The 25,664-nt window shown below is 33.8% G+C and overlaps 1 protein-coding gene across 4 annotated transcripts in view; it reads left to right on the top strand.

Moving 5' to 3' along the window:
• LOC142332210 (uncharacterized) overlaps positions 1-25,664 on the top strand; it is a 46,901-nt gene that overhangs the window by 12,423 nt on the left and 8,814 nt on the right. For 2 of the 4 annotated variants that reach the window (XM_075378500.1, XM_075378501.1), the window contains 2 exons: positions 13,381-13,527; positions 16,564-18,822. In XM_075378500.1, the coding sequence (XP_075234615.1) occupies positions 13,381-13,527; positions 16,564-16,833 (417 nt within the window). In that variant the 3' untranslated portion in view covers positions 16,834-18,822. Of the gene's footprint in view, positions 1-13,380; positions 13,528-16,563; positions 18,823-25,664 lie in introns of those variants that run through there. The other 2 variants (XR_012758221.1, XM_075378502.1) reach the window with 2 other exon arrangements.

Here is a 25,664-nt window from a genome sequence, read left to right as displayed (position 1 = left end):
CAGACGATAATATTTTCAAGCGCCCCCGGGGCGCCGTTCGGAAATCGGGGAGGGGGTGCGAGGGGGTGCCGCCGTAATATCTCGGCAACCGCCGGTCCGATTTTTACGATTCAAACGGCGTAAGTATCGGCAGGTCGAGGGCTAACCGTTTAACTTATCGGGTACGCTCTTGATCGACCGGATATTGGTTTTCCGGAAATTAATTCGTTTAGCCCTATATTTTGATCGCACTCACCCGACGTAAAACGTACAGATCAGATCTTTCGCTAAATACGTTCAAACCTGTGCGCTAGCGAAGCTGTAAAGTATAAACTTATCGAGACTGAAAAGTAGAAAATAACAAAATATTTTAAAACACCACTCGTAAATTAAACGCAGTAAAATATAAAAAATAATTTTAGAACGGTATCTCAGAACGGATTTGACGGTGACATGTAAGATGAAGCTGTGAAAGTCACAGCTTCAGATTCAATATTTGATAATTTATTCTTAAACGTGACGAGCGGCTTAAAGAGTGGGGTTCAAACACGCACGATAACTTTTAACAATTGTTAACCGTTTAATTACACCTAATGTTCTACAATAAGAAAGATTATCAAAATATATATATATATATATTTATAAAGAGAGAGAGAGAGAGAGAGAGAGTGAGTGAGCGGTAGAATTAAATAAATGAATTATGTTTAAAGTATAAAAATTATCTAAAGTGACCGCTAGTACCGCCACACACTCGCGAATAATACACTGTATGCGCGCGCACTCTAGTTAGAATCATCGAATTAAATAAACAAAAAATATTATATTTAAATAAAATGATAAATATTTCAAATTAAGTTGTGTGCGTAAGCCGTGCATCAGAGAAAATCCGCGCGACGGGAAAATCCTACAACTGTGTTGTCAACTTTTTTGAGGTAGGCGTTCAATTGTCATTAAAATAGATGCTATATTTCAATTTTCTGTGCATTACATGGTAGGGTGTCATACAATTTAAGCTAATTACAATCAAGAAAGGAATGTTTAATAAAAATAGAAAGAACAGGAGAAAAATCAAAGAAGTGAATTTAAAGTTCGGCTTTTTATTTAATGAATTTATTGCGGTGTAAAATTTCTTATGCGTATGAACAAATTCAATTTTAATTTGTACCCTCAATTATACGACTATATACAAAATAAATTTGGGGGGGGGGGGTGTCGAATCATATTATTAGTTCTAAGATCTGTCTAAATCTATTACGTACGGTATCTTTACGATTTACTACAGTTTGTTATTTTATTATTTTTTCAGCGAAAAGTAAAATACCTTTGCTTCGATAAAATAATTTAGAATTGCAGAAAGAGGTTTTATTTAAATCTTTTCAAAAGTTACGCATACGCATTCTTGACACAATTATATTGAATTGCGTTAAAATTGAAGGAAATCTTCCTAGTTAAGTTACTTCGATGTCAAAAATCATCAATTTTTCATGTATATCTTATTCGGTTAGCTTAGAATTCAAGTAAACAAACTGCGCGTGTGAGTGTTCAGGTGGCCGATTCGCAAGAATCTCCTGTAAATGGTGATGCATATAAAAGAAATTACGCGACGATAATATTCGGTAGCAACACGCGACTCTCGTATAGGCACTGGTGAACTGCAGCACCCCCTATTTCCACTTGATATTATCGATAACATTTAATATAACGATTCCTTTTTTTACTTTAATTCTTTTTTATATGGAAGAATTTTTATTCTTTAAAATCCTTATATGGAATTGTGAGCTTCACAGTTACAGCGGCGTGCTGTTCGGCTATTCTTCGCAGGCGCGTAAAGAACGCTGAACGATGCTTTGGGGGAGAGAAAGCACTGTCGCTCCCGCAGTTCTGACCCTTGCGTGCTGGTAGAAGGTAGTTTTGTTTTTACTCCGCGCGTGTGTGATCCGTTCCTCGTTCGTTCCCTTTTCTAGTTTAATCGGTGGAAGGAATACGAAAGCGGTTTAGTTGTTTTTCAGTAGCGATCAGAAGATTGTGTAAAGCAAGAACTCTTTGATCGCCACAACCGTCCAAAAATACGCTGTAAGGGCAAAAGAGAAGGCAATTAGTAAAAAATAATTACGTTCTGTGTAATAGAAATTTAAATTAAGCTCCGTTAGACTACAGTGTTTTTAAACCGACATTTTATTAAGTTATTATCAAATAATACTGAAAAGTATTATCCGTATTGACATTTTATTATTAAGTCGGTTAAACCGAATACGATTTTTAAAGCAGAATGTGCTGTGCTTAAAAAACCGATAAAGTGTAGAATAAGATTAATATCCTGCTTCCAGCTATTCTATTCGATTCATTTTTGTCGGTTCTTTTAATTTCCATAAAAATTTGACCACGGCCTTGAAAAGGTCCAGAAAAGGTTTTTCTGGAGCAGCACCCCCAGTAATTTTAAGTACGAGCCGCCACCGGAATCGGTGCTTGACTAAACCCTATTTAATCTCTACATAAACGAGCTTCAAACACCACCCGGTTTAATGAAAAATAAACAATCTAAAAATAATAATCATTATAATGAATGTGACAGAGATAAATTTAGAAAATTGATTTGAAATTTACGTTTCCAGTGAAAAATAAAAAGAAGGTATAAACCTGAATAGATGGACCGAAGAAATGTGACATTTTGTAAAGCAAAAGAAATCAAAATTTTGGAAACGTGATCCTTAGTGAACAGAAGGTAAAGAAACAATCCACCCCCCACCCGTTCAAAGATTTAATTAATTTTTTTTTTTAACTTGTAAATAGTTTTTTGTATTCCTCTAAGTTATGGTACTCTTTCGATTAAAAACTTCAGATTTTTTCCATGAAGCCTCCCTGATGTACTTGTGTCATACAGGAAATATCTGATCTGGACACCACATGACTTCTTTGTACGCCTATTATATTACATATACATTTTTTTTTAAAATTAAAATTACATAAAATCTTACTTCATTAATAACTTCCGATTTTTTCATATATATATATATATATATATATATATATATATATATATATATATATATATATATATATTGTTATTATTGAATTATTATTATTTATTGTAAAATTATTATTACAATCAGAGGTTAATAATTATTAATAAATCAATATATTTGAATAAATAAAAAATATGTATATGAAATCAGATTTGAACCGATGTGTCTTCCCTTTGTAAGATCCAAATATTTCATTAATTCAAATTTTATTGAGCTATAACTATGAAACCGATGAAAATAAATACCGCTTATGATATATCGTTGACAAGCTCTCGATGAGGACTTATTACTGCAGTTAAGAAACCTCAAAAATCCGAACAAAAATTGGATTTCGGGCTGTTTTGTACATTTTTGGTCCGCAATTAGATGTTACAACTGTTCTAAATCCAAAATTTCAACATCCTACGGCTAATCGTTTTTGAGTTACACGAGACGGACAGAAGTCACGCCGAAACTAGTCAAAATGAAATCGGGGATGATGAAAATGGATATTTCCGTTGAAATCTGAAAACCGACACTTCTCGCGATTACAATACTTCCTTTACTTCGTACAAGGAAGTAAAAATTAGACCGTTTTGTAGCAGAGACATTTTGATAATCTAAATTCTCTATGCCTAATATTTAAAAAATTTTTATTTGAGGAATTTTTATAACTTTTACGTAAGACCGATATGTAAATTGTATTATATAATTATTTATTTAAGGTGTTTCTAAAAAGATATTTGTTTTCCTAGATAAATAATTTTATATTATAATCTAATGAAATGAAATGAAATTAAACTGTGTTAATCCTTCTTTTTATTAATAACTGTTAACGGTAAATTCGGTATTTTATTCATCCCTTACTTAAGAGGTAATTACTAGGGGTAGTTACCAAATTGGCTATTTTGTAAAATGTAATTTTATATTATTTGATTATTATAGAATTATTATATATTATATATTATTATTGATTATTATATATGGAAGTGAAACTTGGACAATCGGAGTATCTGAGAAGAAAAGGTTAGAAGCTTTTGAAATGTGGTGCTATAGGAGAATGTTAAAAATCAGATGGGTGGATAAAGTGACAAATGAGGAGGTATTGCGGCAAATAGATGAAGAAAGAAGCATTTGGAAAAATATAGTTAAAAGAAGAGACAGACTTATAGGCCACATACTAAGGCATCCTGAAATAGTCGCTTTAATATTGGAAGGACAGGTAGAAGGAAAAAATTGTGTAGGCAGGCCGCGTTTGGAATATGTAAAAACAAATTGTTAGGGATGTAGGATGTAGAGGGTATACTGAAATGAAACGACTAGCACTAGATAGGGAATCTTGGAGAGCTGCATCAAACCAGTCAAATGACTGAAGACAAAAAAAAAAAAAAATTATAGAATTTTATTTTTACTTATTGTTGCGTAACCGTGGACACAAGAATAACTAAATAAATATAATACAGTAACAAGTTTGTGCTGGATTTCTACTGCCCGATCTGGATTGGCTGGACCGATCTAGTTTGAACTGTACTAGTAAATACTGGACAAGAGCGGACTGGGCTCTTTTGGACAGAAATTACCCGATATGCAAGGATCAAGGATCAACGACACTGCAGTCAAGAAAGTTATCGTGATATTTTGTTTTTTTGAAAAATCCCCCCGATTTCCTCTCCCACGGTCCGATTTTTCCCATTAACGAACTCGACCGATAGTTTGGGTCGGTATATTTTATTTACCTATTTGAAAGTGATCGGCTCAAAATTACGGCAGTTACGTCCACAAAAAAGTGAAATAAATATCAACTTTTAATCTGACGGTGGTTTTGGGGTCTGGAGGTTATGAAACGCGAAGATATATCGAAATTTTCCGGAAGTCGAATCATGATACCCATTACAATAGGTAGCTTTCCTGTAAAAACCATCTAATAGCGAAAAAGTTATTTTTACAATAAATATTGGCTTTGCAAAAAACGGCCTCGTTTAACCGTTTTTGGGTTTTTTAGCTGTAACTAATCGAAGAATTCAGTTTTTAAGAGCTTAAATTATAGATACTTTAAAAATTTTTGGCCTTGGAAGTTTACCTTCTCTTTTTCCTGTTTAGCCTACGGTAATTAACCTTTCAGATATTATTTCAAAGGATGATATATATGATTGTAAATGGAGTGTAGTCTTCTACAGTCTCAGGTCGACCGTTCCTGAGATGTGCGGTTAATTGAAACCCGACCGCCAAAGAACACCCACGATCTAGTATTCAAATCCGTGTGAAAATATCTGACTTTACTAGGACTTGGACGCTGAAACACTCGACTTCGAAATCAGCTGATTTGGAAAGACGCGTTCACCACTAGACCAGCCCGCTGGGTTCTATGAAGTTTACCTGGTCCTACAAAATTGGAAAACTGATTTTCACCACCTACGAATGGCCGCCAGTTTGTCCAGTGGGAGGTGCAACGGGATGCTTTCATGATATCTCTCTAAATAATCGTCAGATTTTCAAGATTCGAACGGGGTATTTGTTAGACGATTGAAGGATAACTTTGGCATGCATCACGTAAACTCTCGATCTAACAGATAACGGTTAATCAGTTCCAGCGTTCAAGTCCTAGTAAAGTCAGTTATTTTTACACGGACTTGAATACTAGATCGTGGATACCGGTGTTCTTTGGTGGTTGGGTTTCAATTAACCACACATCTCAGAAATGGTCGAACTGAGATTGTACAAGACTATCATTTACACTCATACATATCATCCTCTGAAGAATTATCTAAACGGTAGTTACCGGAGGCTAAACAGGAAAAAGAAAGATAACGGTTAATCGGAAATGTTATCGAAAAATGAAAAATTATTTATTTAACCGTGCAAATAATAAATAATTCGTACGGTGCTGCATTTCTCATTATTGAAATTGAAGACGACATATCACGTATATACGTAACGCCAAACCAAAACTACTGAAATTTTCTGTTAAAAATTCTTCTTACGTTCTTGTCACTGCAAACTAAGAAAGATTTTGAAGTGAAAATTTTTTTAGGCGCGTTGTAAAAAGATTTTGGGATAGACTTTCTATGGAAATAAAGAGCCGACTCGTAACCAAAATTATCACGAGACGATAGAGCTACATATGTTATAAATATGTTAGTTCTCACAAAATACAACAGATGGCGCTGATGTGTGATCGCGTACTTTTAAAATAGTTTAATATAAGTTTTTTTTTTAAATTGTTGGTTTTAGCTAATTTAGAGATGAAATACTTTTTAACAATTAAAAATTAGTTTGAATCGCTAAAATATTTATTTTTAGCATTTATAATACATTTTAATTAAATAAATACTTGCTTCTTTCTTTACTGTTTAGCCTCCGGTAACTACCGTTTAGATAATTCTTCAGAGAATGAATGAGGATGATATGTATGAGTGTAAATGAAGTGTAGTCTTGTACATTCTCAGTTCGACCATTCCTGAGATGTGTGGTTAATTGAAACCCAACTACCAAGGAACACCGTTATCCACGATCTAGTATTCAAATCCGTGTAAAAAGTAACTGGCTTTACTAGGACTTGAACGCTGGAACTCTCGACTTCCAAATCAGCTGATTTGGGAAGACGCGTCCACCACTAGACCAACCCGGTGGGTCAAATAAAAACTTGCTTAATAATTTTTAACTCTATTCAAATAATGTAACGTCAATTAACGCCATCTCTTGCATTTTAAGAGAACTATCCAAGACCAGCACTATTGCAGAATATTGTACATTCTAAAAAGAATGCAATAATTATACTTCCACAAATTATTATACAGAGTTATCATAAAAGAACGGTGCGGTTTCAGTAATTCATAGGCAGATGGTAGGTAAATTTCTAGAGTTTGTTTATCAGCAGTTGTAACCGCAACGTCAGTTCTTAAATTGTTGTTGCGGTGAGTTTAGCGAGTTACTATGTTCTCAGATGAAGACAAAGCAAAGTGTGTTTTATTGATGGCCGAATTAAAATCCGTAATTTTAGTTCAACGTGCGTTTCGACGTGAATTCGGAAGAGATCCGCCACACAAAAATATCATAACACGTTCGTTCAAACGATTCGAAGAAACCGGATCGGTTAAGAAATAGAAATCAACCGGCAAGTGTACCAGACGAAACGGTTGAACTAATTAGACGATCGGCGATTAGAAATCCTGGGAAGTCCATCCCCCGTCGAAGCGTCGAATTAGGTATTCCAAAATCAACGGTTCACAACGTTTTACGTAAAAAACTGAAATTACACGCTTATAAAATCCAGATACTGCAGGCATTGAAACCCGATGATGGTGTAAAACGTTACAATTTCGCCGTTGAAATGTCGAACAGAATAAGTGAAAACGAAACATTTTTAGACGATATAATTTTTACAGACGAAGCTACATTCCACGCGAATAGATGCGTTAACAGACACAATTCACGAATACGGGGCTTTGAAACCCCACACGCAATTATCGAGAAGCAACGCGATTCCCCTAAAGTTAATGTTCGGGGTGTGGTGCGATGAAAAATCGTGTAATAGGGCCTTTCTTCTTTGCTGAAAAAACAATGGAGTCGTGTATCTCGACGTGTTAACCGATTATTGCTTTCCTCAGTCGGACGAACTCAAAAGCATTCATCGACTTAATTTCCAACAAGACTGTGCTCCCCCGCACTTCAATGCGTCGGTCACGGACGCTTTGAACGAAAAATTTGGAGGTCGATGAATAGGCCGGCAAGGACCCGTACTTTGGCCTCCGAAGAGTCCAGACCCGACACCTTGCGGTTTTTTCTTGTGGGGGTACATCAAAAGCGTTGTTTATACGCAAAAAATTCGCGACCTAAACCGCTTAAAAAACAGGATTAACGAAGCGATGACAACCGTTAACGAAGAAACGTTAACTGATGTTTGGAGAGAAGTCGAGTATCGTTTGGACATTTGTCGAGCGACTAAGGGTGCAGATATTGAAATTTATTAATTATGTAAAAAAATGTTTGAGACGACAAATTTGAAAAATAAAAAACATAAAGTAATTCTGTTTTAATTTAAACCGTGTTCAAAACCGCACCGTTCTTTTACGATAATCCTGTATATATATCGGCATAGTACACGCAACGCGTTAGATAAAGCGTATATTTTATACGCCATTCGAGATATTCAAAAGAATAAAACTTATTTTTTTACATTACAATCCCGAATAATTTACTTATAGTTAATATACTAAATTTTATTATTATTAATTATATATTTATTAATATAATTATAAATTAAAAACATCCATTAAATTTATCAATAATATATATGAAAGAGGAAAAGGCATAGAGCGAGAATATATATACGCATATATGAGTGTGTAGTACTAGATTTAGTAGTAAATAGGGTCGGTATAGCGGTAAACGCTTCTTCTCAAATCCGGTTGATTTGGAAATCGTGAGTTCCAGGGTTCAAGTCTTAGTAAAGTCTTTTTTTTCAATTAACCACATATCTCAGGAACGGTCGACCTGAGACCGGAACATATCATACCCCGAAGTAATACTTGACGATGATTCCCGTAGGCTAAACAGGAAAATGAAGATATGATTTATCGCCGGCCTCCACGGCGCGAACGGTAGCGTGTCGGCCTTTCATCCGGAGGTCCCGGGTTCGAATCCCGGTTAGGCATGACATTTTCAAACAAGGTATAAATCATTCATCTTAAAAACCAAAATTTGTGTAATATAAATAAAACAGTTTTTAACAAAACGATAGTGATATCGAAAAAGGTAACACATTACTACATTTCTATTATGAATATCTGTTATTAATTTAGAATTTAGAATAACGCGAAGAATAAATGAAGTGTCCCAACCTGACCCTATTTGTAACTCCATCACACAAGAATCTTAGACTGGCAAATGCCTCGGTTAATACCTATCGATTAGCATAATATGACATGACATTTCAATGTTATACTGTGTTTTTAACACAAGCATACTATTCGGCTTGGCTACTGTAATTGTCAAGCTTCTTTCCCTATTAATTAATCTGCCATAGTAACATTAGACATGAAAACTTGTAAAACTGAAGACTCTCATACGCCATTATCAACCAAAACAAACATTTATAAACACATTACAGATTTTTTGCATGAAATATTCAGGAGAACCATACTATTAACTAAACATCTAAATTTATTACAGTGTTTGTGGTAAAGCCAGACTGCATTAATTTTCTGTGGTACAAAGAAGCCATTGTGGAAAAGTTAAAAATTTAATAGAAAAATATGAGATTATCTCTTTTTATAGAAAGTTTACGAGAACCTTCTACAACTACCTTTTAGAGAATTGAACAATCACAACCAGTACATCAAAAAATATAATTTATATGTAGAATATGATTTCAATTAAAAAAAAAAACACAAGCACATCGAAATCTGCCTACTTCCAAGAATATGTTTAATGTTTTTATTAAACTTGTTTCAGAATACTTTTGCCTCCAAAATACTTTTATTTTGGAGGCAAAAGAAAGTATTTTGCCTCCAGAATAATTTTGAATATCTGTCTCTTGTTGTTCACAACTAATTTCCCGTTTGCTAATTAGCAAGTCTGACTCCATCACGGGTGAGCTTCCATAGTTTCACAAAAAATACATAAGGATTTCTTACCTACTGCCTATGCAAATACAATTAATTATTATATGTGTTATTGGGTTTACTATATTATTACATTTAGTTATATTAATATACTTATACGTCACGTAAATAATACACACTTCTTTCACACTTTAAAAATAATTTTAATGACTACCAAACATCATCTGACAGAAGAGATTCCATATATATGTTACCAAGGGTGTCAACAGATGACAACACATTAAAGGAATGCATATCAATTATACTAATGTGCTATTGCGGTGTTCGTAATCATACATCACAGTCCAATATATATATAAAAACAATGAAATAAGATGGTGAGTTAGCGACCACCATGGATCCTCAAGGCCTGTAACGAACAGTCACCTGGGGAACCACTGAGTTCCTTGTTTTAATTATTTTATAATACTGGTTAGAGAAAACTTAAAAAAAGACAGATCCAAAATATTGCTTAAAATTTTCTATATATTCTTTTTCAGCAATGTACAAACACTAGTGAATAGATTTATAAAAGATTATATGTTAACACTTTGAGTGCCACGTGAGTCCAACGTGGATTCACAGAGTTACAGATCTAATGGCCGCGTGAGTCAAATGTGTCACCACATGTTAGGTTTAGTTATATGGCTGTGTAACTCCGCTTTGGTTTCATAGTTCCTATTAAAACACATGGCAAGTGAAAGAGCATGGCTGGTAATGTCATGAAACTGTTATTGGACTGTTGATAGCGAGTCCACACTGGTCACATGGCTATTACTGTATGATAAATGTAATGAAATAATGCAGAACATCAGTATTACAATATGATGTTATTTTTATTGACAAAAACTATACAAAAGCAACTGCAGAAAATCTACTTGAAAATAAAATATAGATAATAAAATTTCAACTTGAAAATAAAAAAAAATTAACTTTTCAGACAAAATATTTATGTACACCAAAAAAACAGTCCAAACAAAAGTGTTTCTCTCCCACCACACATTTATATTTGGTTTGAGTAGTTTTTCGCATGGCAATCTTCCTGCCTTCGGCCTTTGACTTTTTTTCATAACATTTATGAAATCGCCTTCTTCCTTGTGTGCCTCATCGAAGGCGGTGAGGTTGGTCTGCTGGTGTCGGAGGAGGAGAAACGGCACTAACGTTGATTCCTGTCAGTTCTTCGGCTAATTCTTCTTTGAATGCGATGATTTGCACGTTTCCATTTGTAAGCTGATTGTATAATTATAGCGCATTTACTACATCGGTTCCAAGAAGCAATTCTACAGCAAGTTTTCTGTACCACTTCAGTCCACGTCTCAGAGGTGAGCAATAACTCTTGATTTGTTTTTTTTGTCAGAATCTGTTAAATCTCTTTATATACCGTAATTTTTTGAAATTTTTTTCACAAGAGGGTAGCATAAGACTATGAAGGGAGGCGATCAGATATCAACATATTTTCGCAGAGTGCTAATCAACCACGGATCATTGTGATGGGAAAAGGTTTTAACTGTTACTGGCCGCGTGAAGCCAATGCGTCACCACACAAAAAAACAATCGTTAAAAACGTATTTTTTACTGAAATGAGTGACGGTTATTACTAATACATTTTTTTTGTGATACTGAATGAAATTATATGAGAAAAAAAAAGTTGGCCATTAAAATCGTTTTATTTCCTGTATAGGGGGCACTCAAAGTGTTTTAATCATTATTTATAGAGATTGGTATACACAGGTAATTTTATTAAGCATGGCCCATTGTTATAAGTACATAATTATAGTTAATTTACAAAAGCCAATTGCTGGTAAGCAGTCTTTTGTATATTAACTATAATTACGTACACAGGTATTTAATGACAACATAAAAATTGATAAAATTTTGTTTTGTATAGGTACAACCTGACTGTACCACATAATGATAGCAGTCCATCCCTGAATTTGGTTTGAATTTATTTACATTAAATTAGGATTTCACACATTATTATTTTAAGGATGTGGTGGTGCAATGGTTGCACACTTGTTTGGTTTAACGGGTTTTATAACATTTTTATTTATTACTAACTTAGTTTTATTTTATAATAATTACTAGTTCATAACCAGTTTTAAATTATTTATAAATTCCTTGTTTATGTGTTTGCATGTTTTATTAGTGCTTGTCATTTTTTACATTACAGAAAAAAAAAACTTTTTTAGTTAAATTAAATCTCTCATATTATATGGATATACATGTTTTAATTACATAAAACAATCAATATTGTAAATTTAAAAAAAATATTTATGAGATGAGAAAACAAACAAAAAGTGTCACAACATAAGTACTTCTCATTATGAAAGATTAATTTGTTATCACCATATAAAAAATTATGTTTTACTGCGACTATATTTAATCAGTTTTTGCAAAGATATATTCTTTTGTAAGATAAGATTTTACATGTTGATACAACAAAAAAATAATAGATATGTGGCAAAAACAAAGTTGTTTCTTAGTTGTTTTTAGAAATAATTTATTTAGGTGATAATTATTTCTATCAATTAAGGTATTCTTTGTATAAAAAAAAGTTTTTTTAATTTGTAGTCCTTCAAAATATTTTTCTAGTTACTGTGCTTATCATTCCAGTTAAGCGTATTACATATTTTATATTATATATTTGGAATCGTGTATATAATATATATATATGTTTAGTTAATAGTATGGTTCTCCTGAAATTTTCATGCAAAAAATCTGTAATGTGTTTATTAATGGTCCGTTGGTTAATATTTTATTAACCACTCTTACTTTAACTCACACTATTATATTAAAATATTATTATTACTTATTTTTGTAGAGTATGGATGCACAAACTGCTGATTCATTTTTGGAAGTTAATCCATTATTCCTTGCCCATTAAAACAGAAAACATGCATGAAACAGTGCAACAAGAATATTTGTTTGTACATCTTGCCAAGACAGCTGATGAACTGACAATTTTTAAACAAGTAACCTATTTTCTTCTTTATATTGTTTTAAGTTAAAAATATAAAACCTAGTTATTTTAAGAATTTTCAATTTTTCTCTTAATAAAGATATTTTTATTTAGTGTTTATAGCCCACATACCATTTATCATTCATGTCTGACGTGAAATATTTTGATTTTTAGTGTAAAAAACATTTATTAGTGGTGTATAGGGGGGGGGGGTAAATAGCTTTGTTTAACAGATTGCATTTAACATTTTACGGTAGATAAAAGTTTTGTACAACAGTACGTAACAGATAAAATATTGTGAGCAGATGCCTCATGCCTTAAACAGAGGTGATTAACATATTCATTTTATACTCACATTTAACATTGTTTATATAAATATTATATAATTTATATGTTATATAAATGTTGTATAAAAGAGTACAAAGCTATCCTTGCCTTTATGAAGCATGTTCAGTTACAAGAAACTTTGTTATAGGTTTTGATAATCCTTATTCTATGTCACTGCAATTTTGTTTCCAAACAAAATTGATGTGTTTCTTTATATTTGTACCAGCAACCTGTTTCTTTTGCCAAACAATTTAGATTTTGCTTAAGCGCAAACATTTTTCTATTGATCTATTAATTTACTGCCTCTAATATTTCCCTTTTCTGGCACTATCATGTGTAATTATTTACTGAAAGGTTCCAGATGAATATTTATTATAGATGTACTTACACGGATGAGTTATTTCTATGAAAATCAATTTATTTTATCATTGTAAAAAAAAGAGATATATTTTTAATAGATGTTAATTATATAACGATAATAAATTATTATTATTACTTTGTTTTGCTGCAGAGAATGGATGCACAAACTGATAGTTCATTTTTTGATGAAGATCCATTATCTTCCAGTATTAAAAAAGAAATCAAGCATGAAACAGAACGAACAGAACATTTGATTGCTCCTGTTGCTATGACAGATGATAAACCGACATCTAGAAAAGTAAGATATTTTCATTTACTTTTTGATGGTTTACCTAATATTTTGGATTCTTGTTTAACACTAGATATTTTGATTAAAAGCTTAAAAAAGTGATACCAAACTGTATGTGAAATGATAAAACAGTATGTGTATGATTGTACAATTGAGAAATCACAAGTCACTCCTGAAAACTCGTGGCTTTTCATAAAGAATAAACATTCTGTGCAAGGTTTTATATAAGGTTTCTTGTTTCTTTCTTCACATTGCTAAAATATACTGTTCCTCATCACGCAACAAACCTACTGAAATGCAGCTTATATATTCTTGCAAGTAAATTTATAATCTATTCACAGAAACCAGTTTTATAAAGAACATTGTTGTCCTCAGAGAAAACTACTTCATTGTGTCTCTTATGGTACTGTAAATGTGACACAGCCATAACAAATTATGTAACATAACACACTGTTTACTCCCAATCCAACATGCTGTTTTAACAGCATGTTGTATTATTGCTGTTAAAACATCCATAAAACATAGAAATGAATAAACATAAGAAATATTGTACTTCTTAATACCATTCTTATTGGTCTTTGATAACAGCCATGAGGCTACTCTTCCAGTACATCATGTATAGGTTTTAGTGTGGTATTTATGAGTTTTCTGAGGGTTCCTTGGGATTTTTAATGTGGTTTTATGCCATTTCTCTAAGGTTTTTCAGTACTTTATGATTAGAATCTTTTTTTCATCTGTAATTAATTATAATCGGTAATTATATTAAAATGATTATACAATAGTAATATGAGTATTGCATGATATAAATCTGAAAATTAGTAGAATATATTGAAATGTCATTATTTTTTAGCAAAAAAACTTGCCTTTTTGAAGCCGTGGAAGCATCGGCTTTCTCAAAACAAGGTTAATTTCTTAGTTTCTTTTCACAAAGAATTGAATTGATATTTAAACTGTAGTATAAATTAAATTTGTGCTTAAATTGTTGGCAGCTCACAAACATCCACTAGAAACTGTTGAAACCATTCCCAGTATTGATTCACTTTGCACAGTCTCTGGCCAATAACTTTTGAATCGCTTTATATGGGTCAAGACTGAGCTTATTACAAATTGCCTTGTTGCAGTTTTTTTTCTGTTAAGCTAACTTTTGCACGGATTTGTTAAGACTACATCACGTAGCAGTCGATACGTCTTGATCAAGTACTGACTGTCTACCACTTCACTCTTATTTCTTTACTGATCCAATCTCGTCAAAGGCTTCAATTAGTGTTCTTATGCTATATAGATTAGGAACCAAGTATACCTGGAAATCTAATAAAATACCAATCTTTCACTGTCTGTATATACCTATTATGCTTATGAAGATGTATTAAATGAGAAATATTCACTGGTCAGTGTGCACATAGAAAGACAGCCTCAATCGTTCAAAGACAATGTACAAACAGTGACAACAAAGAATCATATCTTCTTTAATTGAAACACATATTCTTGTCTCAACATCCTGATCGGCTCATGGAAGCTAACTGCATTCAATACAGAATTACAAACCTTTGTATAAAACATTACTCATATTAACACAGAATAAAATTCCTCAACCTATAATCATGTTTATGTAGGTGTATAGTTACTTTTCGAATTCACTGGATTATGAACTTCCTGTTACAGCTCGTGCTTTAGAATGGTATATTTTCATCAAGTTAGATGGTAGCAATGAATTTAATTGACGGAATGTAATAACTGCTGAATATTTTGTCTACAATGATGCTAATCATGTTACTCAAAATCTGTCTCCTTCTTTAAAAATTGACAATAAAGCCCAATCAACTTAGCGATTGATTTGTCCTGTTAACCAATTTTAGAGATCTTAGCAATAAAATTTATAGAATTTATTTATAAAGAGATGCTTTCATTATTACTCTAAATTTGATCAATATTGACTGTTGAAGAAAACTGTCGCTTCATAATCAACTAATTTTTTCTAAATGATGTATTATTGGATGTGGATCTCAGGTGTTAATTACATGCTAAGATGCTATTGTACTGTTTTATCACATTGTCTGGCCAAAATTGTTGAACAGTTTTTCCCAAACCTTGACACAATTAACTGTAGCTTTGTTACTACAACAAATCCACAATTTATCTGAAGTGATGTTCACTAGCTAACACTAAATGTCATTGCTACATGTTAATTAATTTTGTTATGTTTTTAAAGATCTAAATTTGTTGCTCATAGAGTTCTCTTAAAATCAGAACACATTTAAGAAACTTTTAAATAAGAAATTATTCCTCAGCACGTTATAAATTGCATTAAAAACTTGTGATATTAATCTGAATATATGTGATTTAGAAACATGATAACATTTCTCGAGAAATGTGTAGCTCACTCTTGTAGGTAAATAACATACAATTATTTCAAGTTTTATCTCATCATACATTGCTTTTCTCATGGCACTCTCATTTTTGTGTATCAGAATGGATTAAAGAGAAATAGAAATTCTTTGTTTGACATTTTAACGATCAATTAATACAATTTTGAATCTTCAGTATATAATTCTTTCATTATTAACTTGACTCACCCATCCAGTACTAAACCTGTTTTCTCTTATTTTTCATTTCATTCAGTTCTTCCAGTGGATGAAAATCTAATAAAAATGATAAACCGATCTTATTACTCTTCTCTTTGTTTGTTTTTTAAAGAGCAAATGTAATGATCAATCTCTAAACTACAGTAATTTTTTTTTTATTTTTTTTTTTTATTTGGCATTATGAAATTTCCTGTTGACTGACCAGTTTTAGTTTCTGTGCTATGTAGCGTATAGTTTGATTGTGTTATATTTTGTCTTCTGTGTTTTAACTGCTTATACTAAAGAAATTTTTATTTTTGCTACGTTGAAACAAACACATTGGGCTTGCTTAAATATGAACATAAGATATTTAATATTAGAGTATAAGTTGTCAATTTGTAGTTGACCTTATTAAAAATAACAAAGTTTTCCAATAGATTTTTATTTAACAGTTACGTTTTTTTTTTTTTTTTTTTTTTTTTAGGATCTTGTTGAAGAAGTTATCAATGATGTGGAGGAAAGAATTACTGAAAGTCATTTACAGACATCAAAATGTGTGGTTTGCAATAAATTAAAATATAAGTGCGTATGTGATAATGTCATCGATGAAGAATATAATGAATTCAACTGTTTTTCTTTTAAAGAAAAGTGCTTGCAAATTACAGAAAAACCAGATAAAGAAAGGAATGTCTTCTCATCTTCCTATTCACATGTGTTTTTTGTCAGGAGTCTTTCACTCAGAGATCTACTTTAAAGTCACACTTATCTATTCATGTTGTCAAAAGAAACTTAACATGTAATTTTTCTAAAAAAACATTTATTCGACGCAGTAATTTAAAAATACATATCTCTACTAATACAAATGAGAAAAAATTCACTTGCAATTTTTGTAAAAAAATGTTTAATCGAAGCTGTAGTTTAAAAACCACATCTCTCTATTCATACTGGTGAGAAAAAGTTTACTTGTGATTTTTGTAAAAAAACTTTTAATCGAAGCTGTAATTTAAAAACACATCTCTCTGTTCATAATGGTGAGAAGAAATTCACTTGTAATTTTTGTAAGAAAACATTTAGTGGCAGGAATAATTTAAAAAGACATCTCTCTATTCATACGGGTTAGAAAATTTCATATGTAATTTTTATGTAAAAACTTTTACACAAAAGTCAAATTTGGTTACAGAGTGATATAAATTGTCTCTGTTATAGGGTCTTGGCAGTTTGTAGCTAGTTTTTTCTTTTTACATTATTGCATACACTATTCTAACCTAATTAGTTTATTAATAAGATCATTTGGAACCATTTATATTTTGTACAATTCTGTTAAAAAGCTTTGTAATAACTGCACATTCCATGATTCATATTTCCTTTATTTCCGGTTGACTAAAAAGTAATGAGCCTTTGGAGTCCAAAATGAAGAATACATTTATTGTTATTGAAAAAAACATTATGAGACTACCTAGACCATATTTTTCGATAACCTTCTGCCACTTTTCTGTCAACACCATAAATCCTACACTATAGAACTTCTAAGGTTTCCGTTCTTAAAATTGTGATACATGGTTTTCACAGGCCTTTTTTGAAACTAATTTAACACCATTCAGGGAGTTATTGCAGAGACTGAAACAAGTAATATGCTAATGGTGCTAGGTCCAGGCTATATGGTGGATGCATCATAACCTCCCAGTCAAGTTCTTGCAATTGTTGATAGGTCGTTAAAGATGTCGCAGTCTGGCGGTTATCACTGTGGTGTATGACATCCTTTCTGTTTAGTAATTCGTCGTTTTTTTTTTAATTGCTAAGTGCAGTCACACTAAATGCCATCAGTACAGGTTTGAGTCTATCATACCACTTGGCAGCAGCAGCTTGTGATACACAATGCCCTTCCAGTTACACCTAACACAACATAATCTTCCTGGTTATCAGTGTGGGCTTTGTCACAGACTATGGAGTTTCTCCTTGTTGCAGTCACAATCTTTTTCACCATTGTGTTCTTAGGTTATCCACTTTTCATCACTCATGATCATCCGGCTTCAGAAATGGCTCAGTTTTGTGACGTTTCAGTAGAGATTCACAGATAGAAATTCAATTGAGTAAAGTTTTTTCAGTCAGATTATGTGGCACCCAAATGTCAAGCTTATTTTTGTAACCGGCTTTCTCTGAATGGACTAACAGTGTTTGTTGATGGGTGTTAGGCCACTGGCAATATCATGAAGGCTTGCACGGCTAGACTTTTGCCAGAATATCATTCACTTTCTCTGTGATTTTGTGGCTGGTCTTCCACTGCAAGGAGCATCTTGGACATCAAAATTTCCAAAACAAAAGCGGCTGAACAATCTTCTGGCTGTTGTTTTTGATGACATATCTTGCCCATAAACAGCACAAGTTTCTTCACGGTCCTGCGCAGCATTTGCATCTTTATAAAAATAAAATTGTAAGATGTTCATCAGTTTTGCTGAACGTCCACTGATTTTCATAGCATAATACCATACGTCCAAGTATAAGAATTGCAACATTTTTTTTGCACATCTAGTAGCTTCAACTGCCAGCTGTCAAATAACGTTCAGCCTGACTCACTGCTGTCTTCCATTCATATGTCTTACATTCATATTTTTTAAATTTGTTTCTGAAATACTGTTATTTTTTTTAAATAATAAAACCAACATAAAATACACTAAAAAATTTAAAAAAAATTTTGTTTAACAAATGATGGCTTAGTATACATATAATAAAGGGTAATTTTTAATGCAAAATATATTTTATTATATTTATAAAATCCTTATTACCTAACCTAACTAGAACATGTTAATGATGTTTTCATATCGCCTATAAATAACACTAAAATTATTTTACACTGCGATTGAAATCATTGTCTTTAGAACTAAATGTTTTATTATTTATTATTTTTACTGTTATTAGTTTTTTAGTGTATAAGTTATTTTAAAACACGCAGCTACACCTAGCCCAACATCGCACTTCGTGCACTGGTATCTTTATGCTTTACGCTTTTTATCGTGTAAATACACAACATATCTTCTTGAAACATTTGCTCTCTTCTGTTTGTAGATACATAAAGACTTTCCTTCAACCTCAGAGGATCATCTTCTAGCGATGGTTTTCCTGTTTTCGCTTTGGCCACATATTGTTTTTCAAAAATTGCTTCCACCAAAGCCTCTCTAAATTACAGATGTGTGTGTACTGTCCTCCACATTTTTGATTCAAAATATGCGCTCTGAATATGCACATATTTAGGTGTTGTTTGAATTCCTTAATACCAAATTTTGTGTCTTTTTCGTTCAAGAGAGTATGCCCCAAGCATCTGATTCATTTTATCAACACTCCCCATATAAATGTTTTAATCATTTATAATTGAAGGAATGATGACATTTTGCCCTTTTCTTGTTACATCAACTGGAAGAACTTCGTGCTGAGACAACCACAGCACATCCCTTGTCTTACACCACTTCGATAGCATCATTTGATCGGACTTTTCATTCGATGCTATCATTTAATTTTTCTTCTATTTTTGTTTTACTGTTTAGTACTGTTTCACTTCCGATATATGCAGGGTGATTCAAAGAAACGGGTAATTTTGAAAGTTGTGTTGGTAGCCACTTGATTTGGTACCACTTGTTAAGTGGCGCGAGCCTCTCTAACCTAACCTGCCATTTAGTTGTCATGGATCCTTGGAGCGGTGCGCAACATGCATTTGCTATCAAAGCATTTTACAAAAACAATGACAGTGTGGAGGAAGCGCGTAGAGAATTTCGCCGACATTTTAATCCGGGACGGCACGACCGTGTTCCATCAGCACGTGAAATTAAAACATGGATATCTAATTTTGAGGAAACCGGTTCGGCGATGAAAAAGAAACCTCCAGGCCGTGAGCGAACCGTCAGTACACCACAGAACGTTCAAGCTTTACAAGTTGCTGTCACACGAAGTCCACATCGGTCAATCCGTCGTCTCTCAGCATCTTTACAATCGCATAGTTCAAGTGTTCGAAGAATGTTAGCGAAGGACTTGCAATTCCATCCGAACAAGTTGCAGATCGTCCAGGAACTGAAACAGAACGATGCAGTTGTGCGAGCACAATTCTGTAATGTAATGCTTCAGAAGATAAACGATAACGAAGAGTTTGTTCACGAACTGTGGATGTCAGACGAAGCCATTTCCACCTCAGTGGATTTGTTAACGAGCAAAATTTCAGATACCGGGCACAAGAAAATCCTACGCAGCTACACCAGGATCCATTGCACAGCCAAAAAGTGACCGTGTGGTGTGCTATGTCACCTTACGGTGTTATAGGTCCTTATTTTTTTTGAGAATGACAACGGTCTTGCGATTACAGTGACGTCGGCTCGTTACGTAGCCGTGCTTGAAACCTTTGTTGTGGAACAACAAAAGAGATTTCCACCGATTCTTAACACAGCCTGGTTTCATCAAGACGGAGCAACGTCACATACTGCACGAATATCGATGGCAGGTGTACGCCGATTGTTTGTACAACGTGTCGTTTCACGAAACGGTGACATTAGATGGCCTCCCCGATCGCCTGATCTCTCAACTTGCTTTTACTTTTTGTGGGGTGACCTTAAAAGCAAAGTGTTCCACAGTAGACCTGCTACAACGGAAGATGCGGAAATTCCAGTTGAGATGTTACGTCAAACCATGAACAATTTAACGAAGAGACTTCGTGAGTGTTTACGTAGAAGAAGAGGTCACCTGCAAGATATCATCTTTCAAAAATAAACTAAAATGTATGTATCCTAAAATGGCAACATTTGTACAATTCCATGAAATAAAATTCAATTTCCAAAAAAAATTTTCATTAACGTTATTTAATTTTTAAAATATCCCGTTTCTTTGAATCACTCTGTTGTACATCCAGCTTATAAATGAATCCTGACTTTATTCAGACAAAACATAGATTTTGATTGTAAATCTAGCAGCTCGTTTGATTCTTATAACCGGACGAAACTCAACCGTACTTTTCACAACAAAGGCATTCATAGATAGATAGATTCCTCTCTGGTGCGTAAACGGAAGAAAATTTTTCATTTACATATTCTACGACAGGTTTTATCTTATGTAATCTGTTTTTTTTTTTGAGTCGGAACATTATATGTAAAATGTAAAAATCTAGATAAAGTTTCAAACGTTTGTGTACCATAACAGCTGAAAAACCTGGGATCGCAAATAATAATTTTTTTGTTTAATATTTATAATTTTTGGGCTACCAAATCATTCCGTGCAAAATGTAGACTTCAATCAGTAAAAAGATTTCATTTCTATCTGCTGGTTTTCCACCCTTGAAATGATGAAAACCGATTTAGAACTTTATTTGACAGAAAATTATCTGCATGGTTTGCAATTATATCTACCGATTCATCAGTTATAATAAGTGTAAAAATACTAAATACATCATTTGGATCAGGTTAACAACATTTATACCCGAATTTCCAATAACCATACATACATAACTTCTTTATTAGTAATAAAGAAGTTATGGATGTATGGTTTACGATATAATAAAACATTGAAACGCATATCATAAATGCCACTTATTTATGATACGATAACATTTATGATATGCGTTGACAAGATTATTATGATAATAATAATAATAATTATTATTATTATGATTAAAAGAATAGGTAATTTACCCATTCGATATTTCTTGTGTCTTTGAATAGGCCTATATGCATCAGCTGCACCGACCTCATTGCCATAATCAGCATCAGGTAATAACAACAATACGTCTTCAAATTGAAGTAAGCAATAACATTGTAATCAGTCGAAACGTTTATGCTCCGAAAATATCTGGCTATTTAACAACGTGAACACCGTACGGATCGAATGCAACCTTATACGAGGCTCCTATACGAACGGATCAGAAGTACTCGTGTTGCATGAATTTACGATAAGCGTACCGCCTGGTTTCACAATAATCGAATCGCCGAAGAATATAATATATCTACCGGTAAATACAAAGAGTTTAGACGAGATCGCTATAAAATTTACCGATCAAGACGGAAAACTGATCAAAAAACTGGAAAAAATCAAAATAAAAGGAAAACCGACCGACCGATGGGAATAATATACAATAACGATGGTAGTAGTAGTAGCGAAATGAAACGCAGATTGGTCAGTCGACGTGCAAACACCAAAGCGTTAACATCGCGTAACGTTGTTTCTTCAAAAGCTTACAGTTTTACAGTTGTAGTGAACCGTAGTGGCAGCAATAGGGACGAATATGTTGGACATCGGTGAAAGTGTTTCTTTCGATAACACATCACCCAGTACGAATATCATACTCATCTACCGTACGCTTCGTCGACTTTCAACAACAACGATGAAATTCGGATACCGATACACCAACAGGATGTGTACACGTTACCGCATAAAAGCTTTTTGATGGTCGAAAGGACGCTAACTACTAAGGCAGGTGATAAAATGGCAACAGAATCGTGGTTAAAACCAACGAGATACCATTTCTCTTCGAGAAGGTACGATACGAGATAAACGGAACGGATATATGTCGTGTCCAAATTTTGGAATAACGACAACGATAAAGAATATCCTATCGTTGCGTAAAAGTGAAAAAAATATTTTGGAAAATTTCGGGTGGAAGTTCGATGTGACGAATAAATTCGTTTTGGATGATACCACGGGAAGATTTTGTTTCTACGTACCGTTGCGTATGCTGATGGGTTTTGCCGAAGACTACACACACATAATATTGAACGTCAAACAAGAATTGGTTTTGCTTAGATCTTCCAACGACGTGAACGCACTAGTATCTTCCAAGGAGGCACCCGATTCCAAGTTGAAAGTGACTAAGTTAGCGTGGAAAATTCCGTATGTTCACGTTGCTGATACGATGAGATTGCAGTTGTTGAAGGTAGTAGAACAAGATAGACCGTTAGCGATAGCTTTTCGTTCATGGCAAATCCACGAATATCCGGCTCTACCGCAAACAAACACATTCATGGACGGTAAAGACGTGTGCGCAAACGGAGAAACCGAGATACGTGATATTCGGTTTACAGACGGACAGAAAAGGTAAAGCTACAAAGTCGCTGACACTTCGATATGTGCGAATTGGTAAACGTTCGTCTGTATTTGAATTCGCAATACTATCCGTACGACAGTCTACAGGGTGATGTGAATATGATGTAAGAAATGTTCGCCAGCTTTCGGTCCGGTTATTACAACAAACCGGAGGACGAGTGTCCTACTTACAGTTTGGAAGATTTTTAAGACCAGTGTACCGTTAATAGTTATCGACTGTTCCCGTCAGAACGATTCGCTAAAAACAGGTACTGTAGATGTACGTATCGATTTCGAAACCAAAAACAATATACTAGCCCACACGACCGCCTACTGTCTCATTATACGTGATACCATCGTCACATACACTCCGCTTTCGGGAATAGTGAAGAAGGTTATGTAATGCGGGAGGTATTTAAAATCGAACTATTAATGGGAGACCTTTCGCATGAAACCGATACGATGTAGACTGGTTTTTTCTGCACCATCGCCGGTTAACATTCGGTTAATATGGTGTAATTCAACGGTGGAAGCGGTGTCCATTTTTTACAACACTACCGTATCGTCATAAAAAAACAAGTCTGCTGATACTGTTAGCAACATCACAGCATCGTTACCTTCAGAAAAAACAGAGGTTAACATCGCTAATACGAGTTTATCATTACGTAACGTAACGTTAAATGAAGAAAACCGTAATGAATGTTACTTCATTACTACGTTAACATAACGTTATATGTACATAACGTTACATCTACATAATGATGATGATGAAATTACTATGTTAACATAACGTTACATATACATAAAAATGATGATGTTACTACGTTATCATAATGATGATGTTTTTGTAGAAGAAAAAGTGGAGGGGGTTACCCTCACCACGTCTACGGTGATAAAAGAAAGTTCTTTGACCACGCATTCGTAGTTGAGCAACGGTCATGGAAGGAGTTATCACGAATATCACGGCTTCCACGACAACCGAGGTGAGTTTATATGTTATGCTTGCTTTGTCTATAACATACAGTCATTCGCAAGAAGAAAATAAAAATTAAAAAAAATATATATAATGGAAAAAACGAAATATAAACCAGTTTGAGTGTTTTATAGTAGGCCTTTAGGGGAGATTTCACTCATGTGAAAAAAACCTCAACGCGCCGCGGTTGCTACCTCCAGGATGGTGTGGAAATGCAACTAGAAAATAGGTACAGTTTCAAGATGGATGTTGATATAGCCGCATCGGATTAGATTATTTCTCCTAACGTCGTGTAAGGACATTGCTACATCTAATTAAAATTGTAAACGTGGCGTTCGATAACCTTTGTTGGATTTAGCATACAGTAACATCTCGAAAGTTTCGTTTCCGGTTACTTACGCTATTAAAAGTGCTGACTATGCATAATCGTTTCTTAGAATTACACGATTAACATTGTTCAAGGTTACTCGTAAAATGATAAGTGGCTTCATTTAACGTCAGTTTGGGTGTGGCACTTTAGACGGTTATGTTCCTATTGTTTTTTTTCTTAGAATTATACGATAGTAGTCGTTTCTTAGTTTGTGTAACATGGTATGCCGTTTCCGGTTACTTACGCTGTTAAAAGTGCGGAGTACCCACGGTCGTTTCTTAGAATTAAACGATTAACACTCGTAAAATGACACGATTGCTTCAACGTCAAAGGCCTTGTATCTGTGCTGCGCATGCGTAACCGCTTTGAATCCTACGCTGTGATTGGACGGAAGGGTATAGCACTGTAACGGCTGTTCAACCTTAGGTCATGTTCGTCAGCTGTTCTTCAGTCGCGCGTCACACTTCGAACTGTCAACAACTCGGTGCCGCTACGTCAACGCACGCACGCGAACACGGTATAGTTGTGTGTAGATAGATAGGTTTGTGTGTTAGTGTACAGATTGATATGACCTTAAGATTCGCAGCTTATGTAGAACATTTTTTACTCGTTACATCAGGGAACCGCTGCAGCCGATGGGTTTAAGGCGTCAGTCAATAGCGTCCCGTCATGACTGGGTTCGAGTCCTAGCCGAAGTTTTTTCACTTCAAATTTTATTTATTTATATAATTCAAACCGACCGGTATACAACAGCGGTACCAACCTTTAAATTAATTATTATAAATAATATTCAAAACGAATATATTACTCAAGCTGGTATCCCTGTAAAATTTGAAATATCCCGCTAAAGGAAAAGGGAAATACCCATATTGGAATATTAGATTCCAAGATAGGGACGGCCGCCATCTTGGATTTGGCGCCCGTATGCCTATTTTCTACTACTACTGTGTGTGTGTGTGTGTGTGTGTATTTAAATATCCCTCTAATGGAAAAGGGAAAATCTCACAGGGAAAAAGGGAATTTCCAAAATGGCAGTAACGGACTACAGCCATCTTGGATTCGTGACGTCCGTCCAAGATGGTGGACTGTGTGCCATCTTGGTTTAGAAGCCGTATTCCTATTTCTACACTACTTGTATTTTTTCTTTTTATCAACTTTTTTATTAATTAAAAATGTTGCCATGCAACGCAAC

This window comes from Lycorma delicatula, chromosome 11 (genome assembly GCF_047948215.1).
Source record: "Lycorma delicatula isolate Av1 chromosome 11, ASM4794821v1, whole genome shotgun sequence".
Lineage (NCBI taxonomy): Eukaryota > Metazoa > Arthropoda > Insecta > Hemiptera > Fulgoridae > Lycorma > Lycorma delicatula.
The sequence above is the reverse complement of the archived record's forward strand: the minus strand, read 5'-3'. Positions and strand labels throughout refer to the sequence as shown.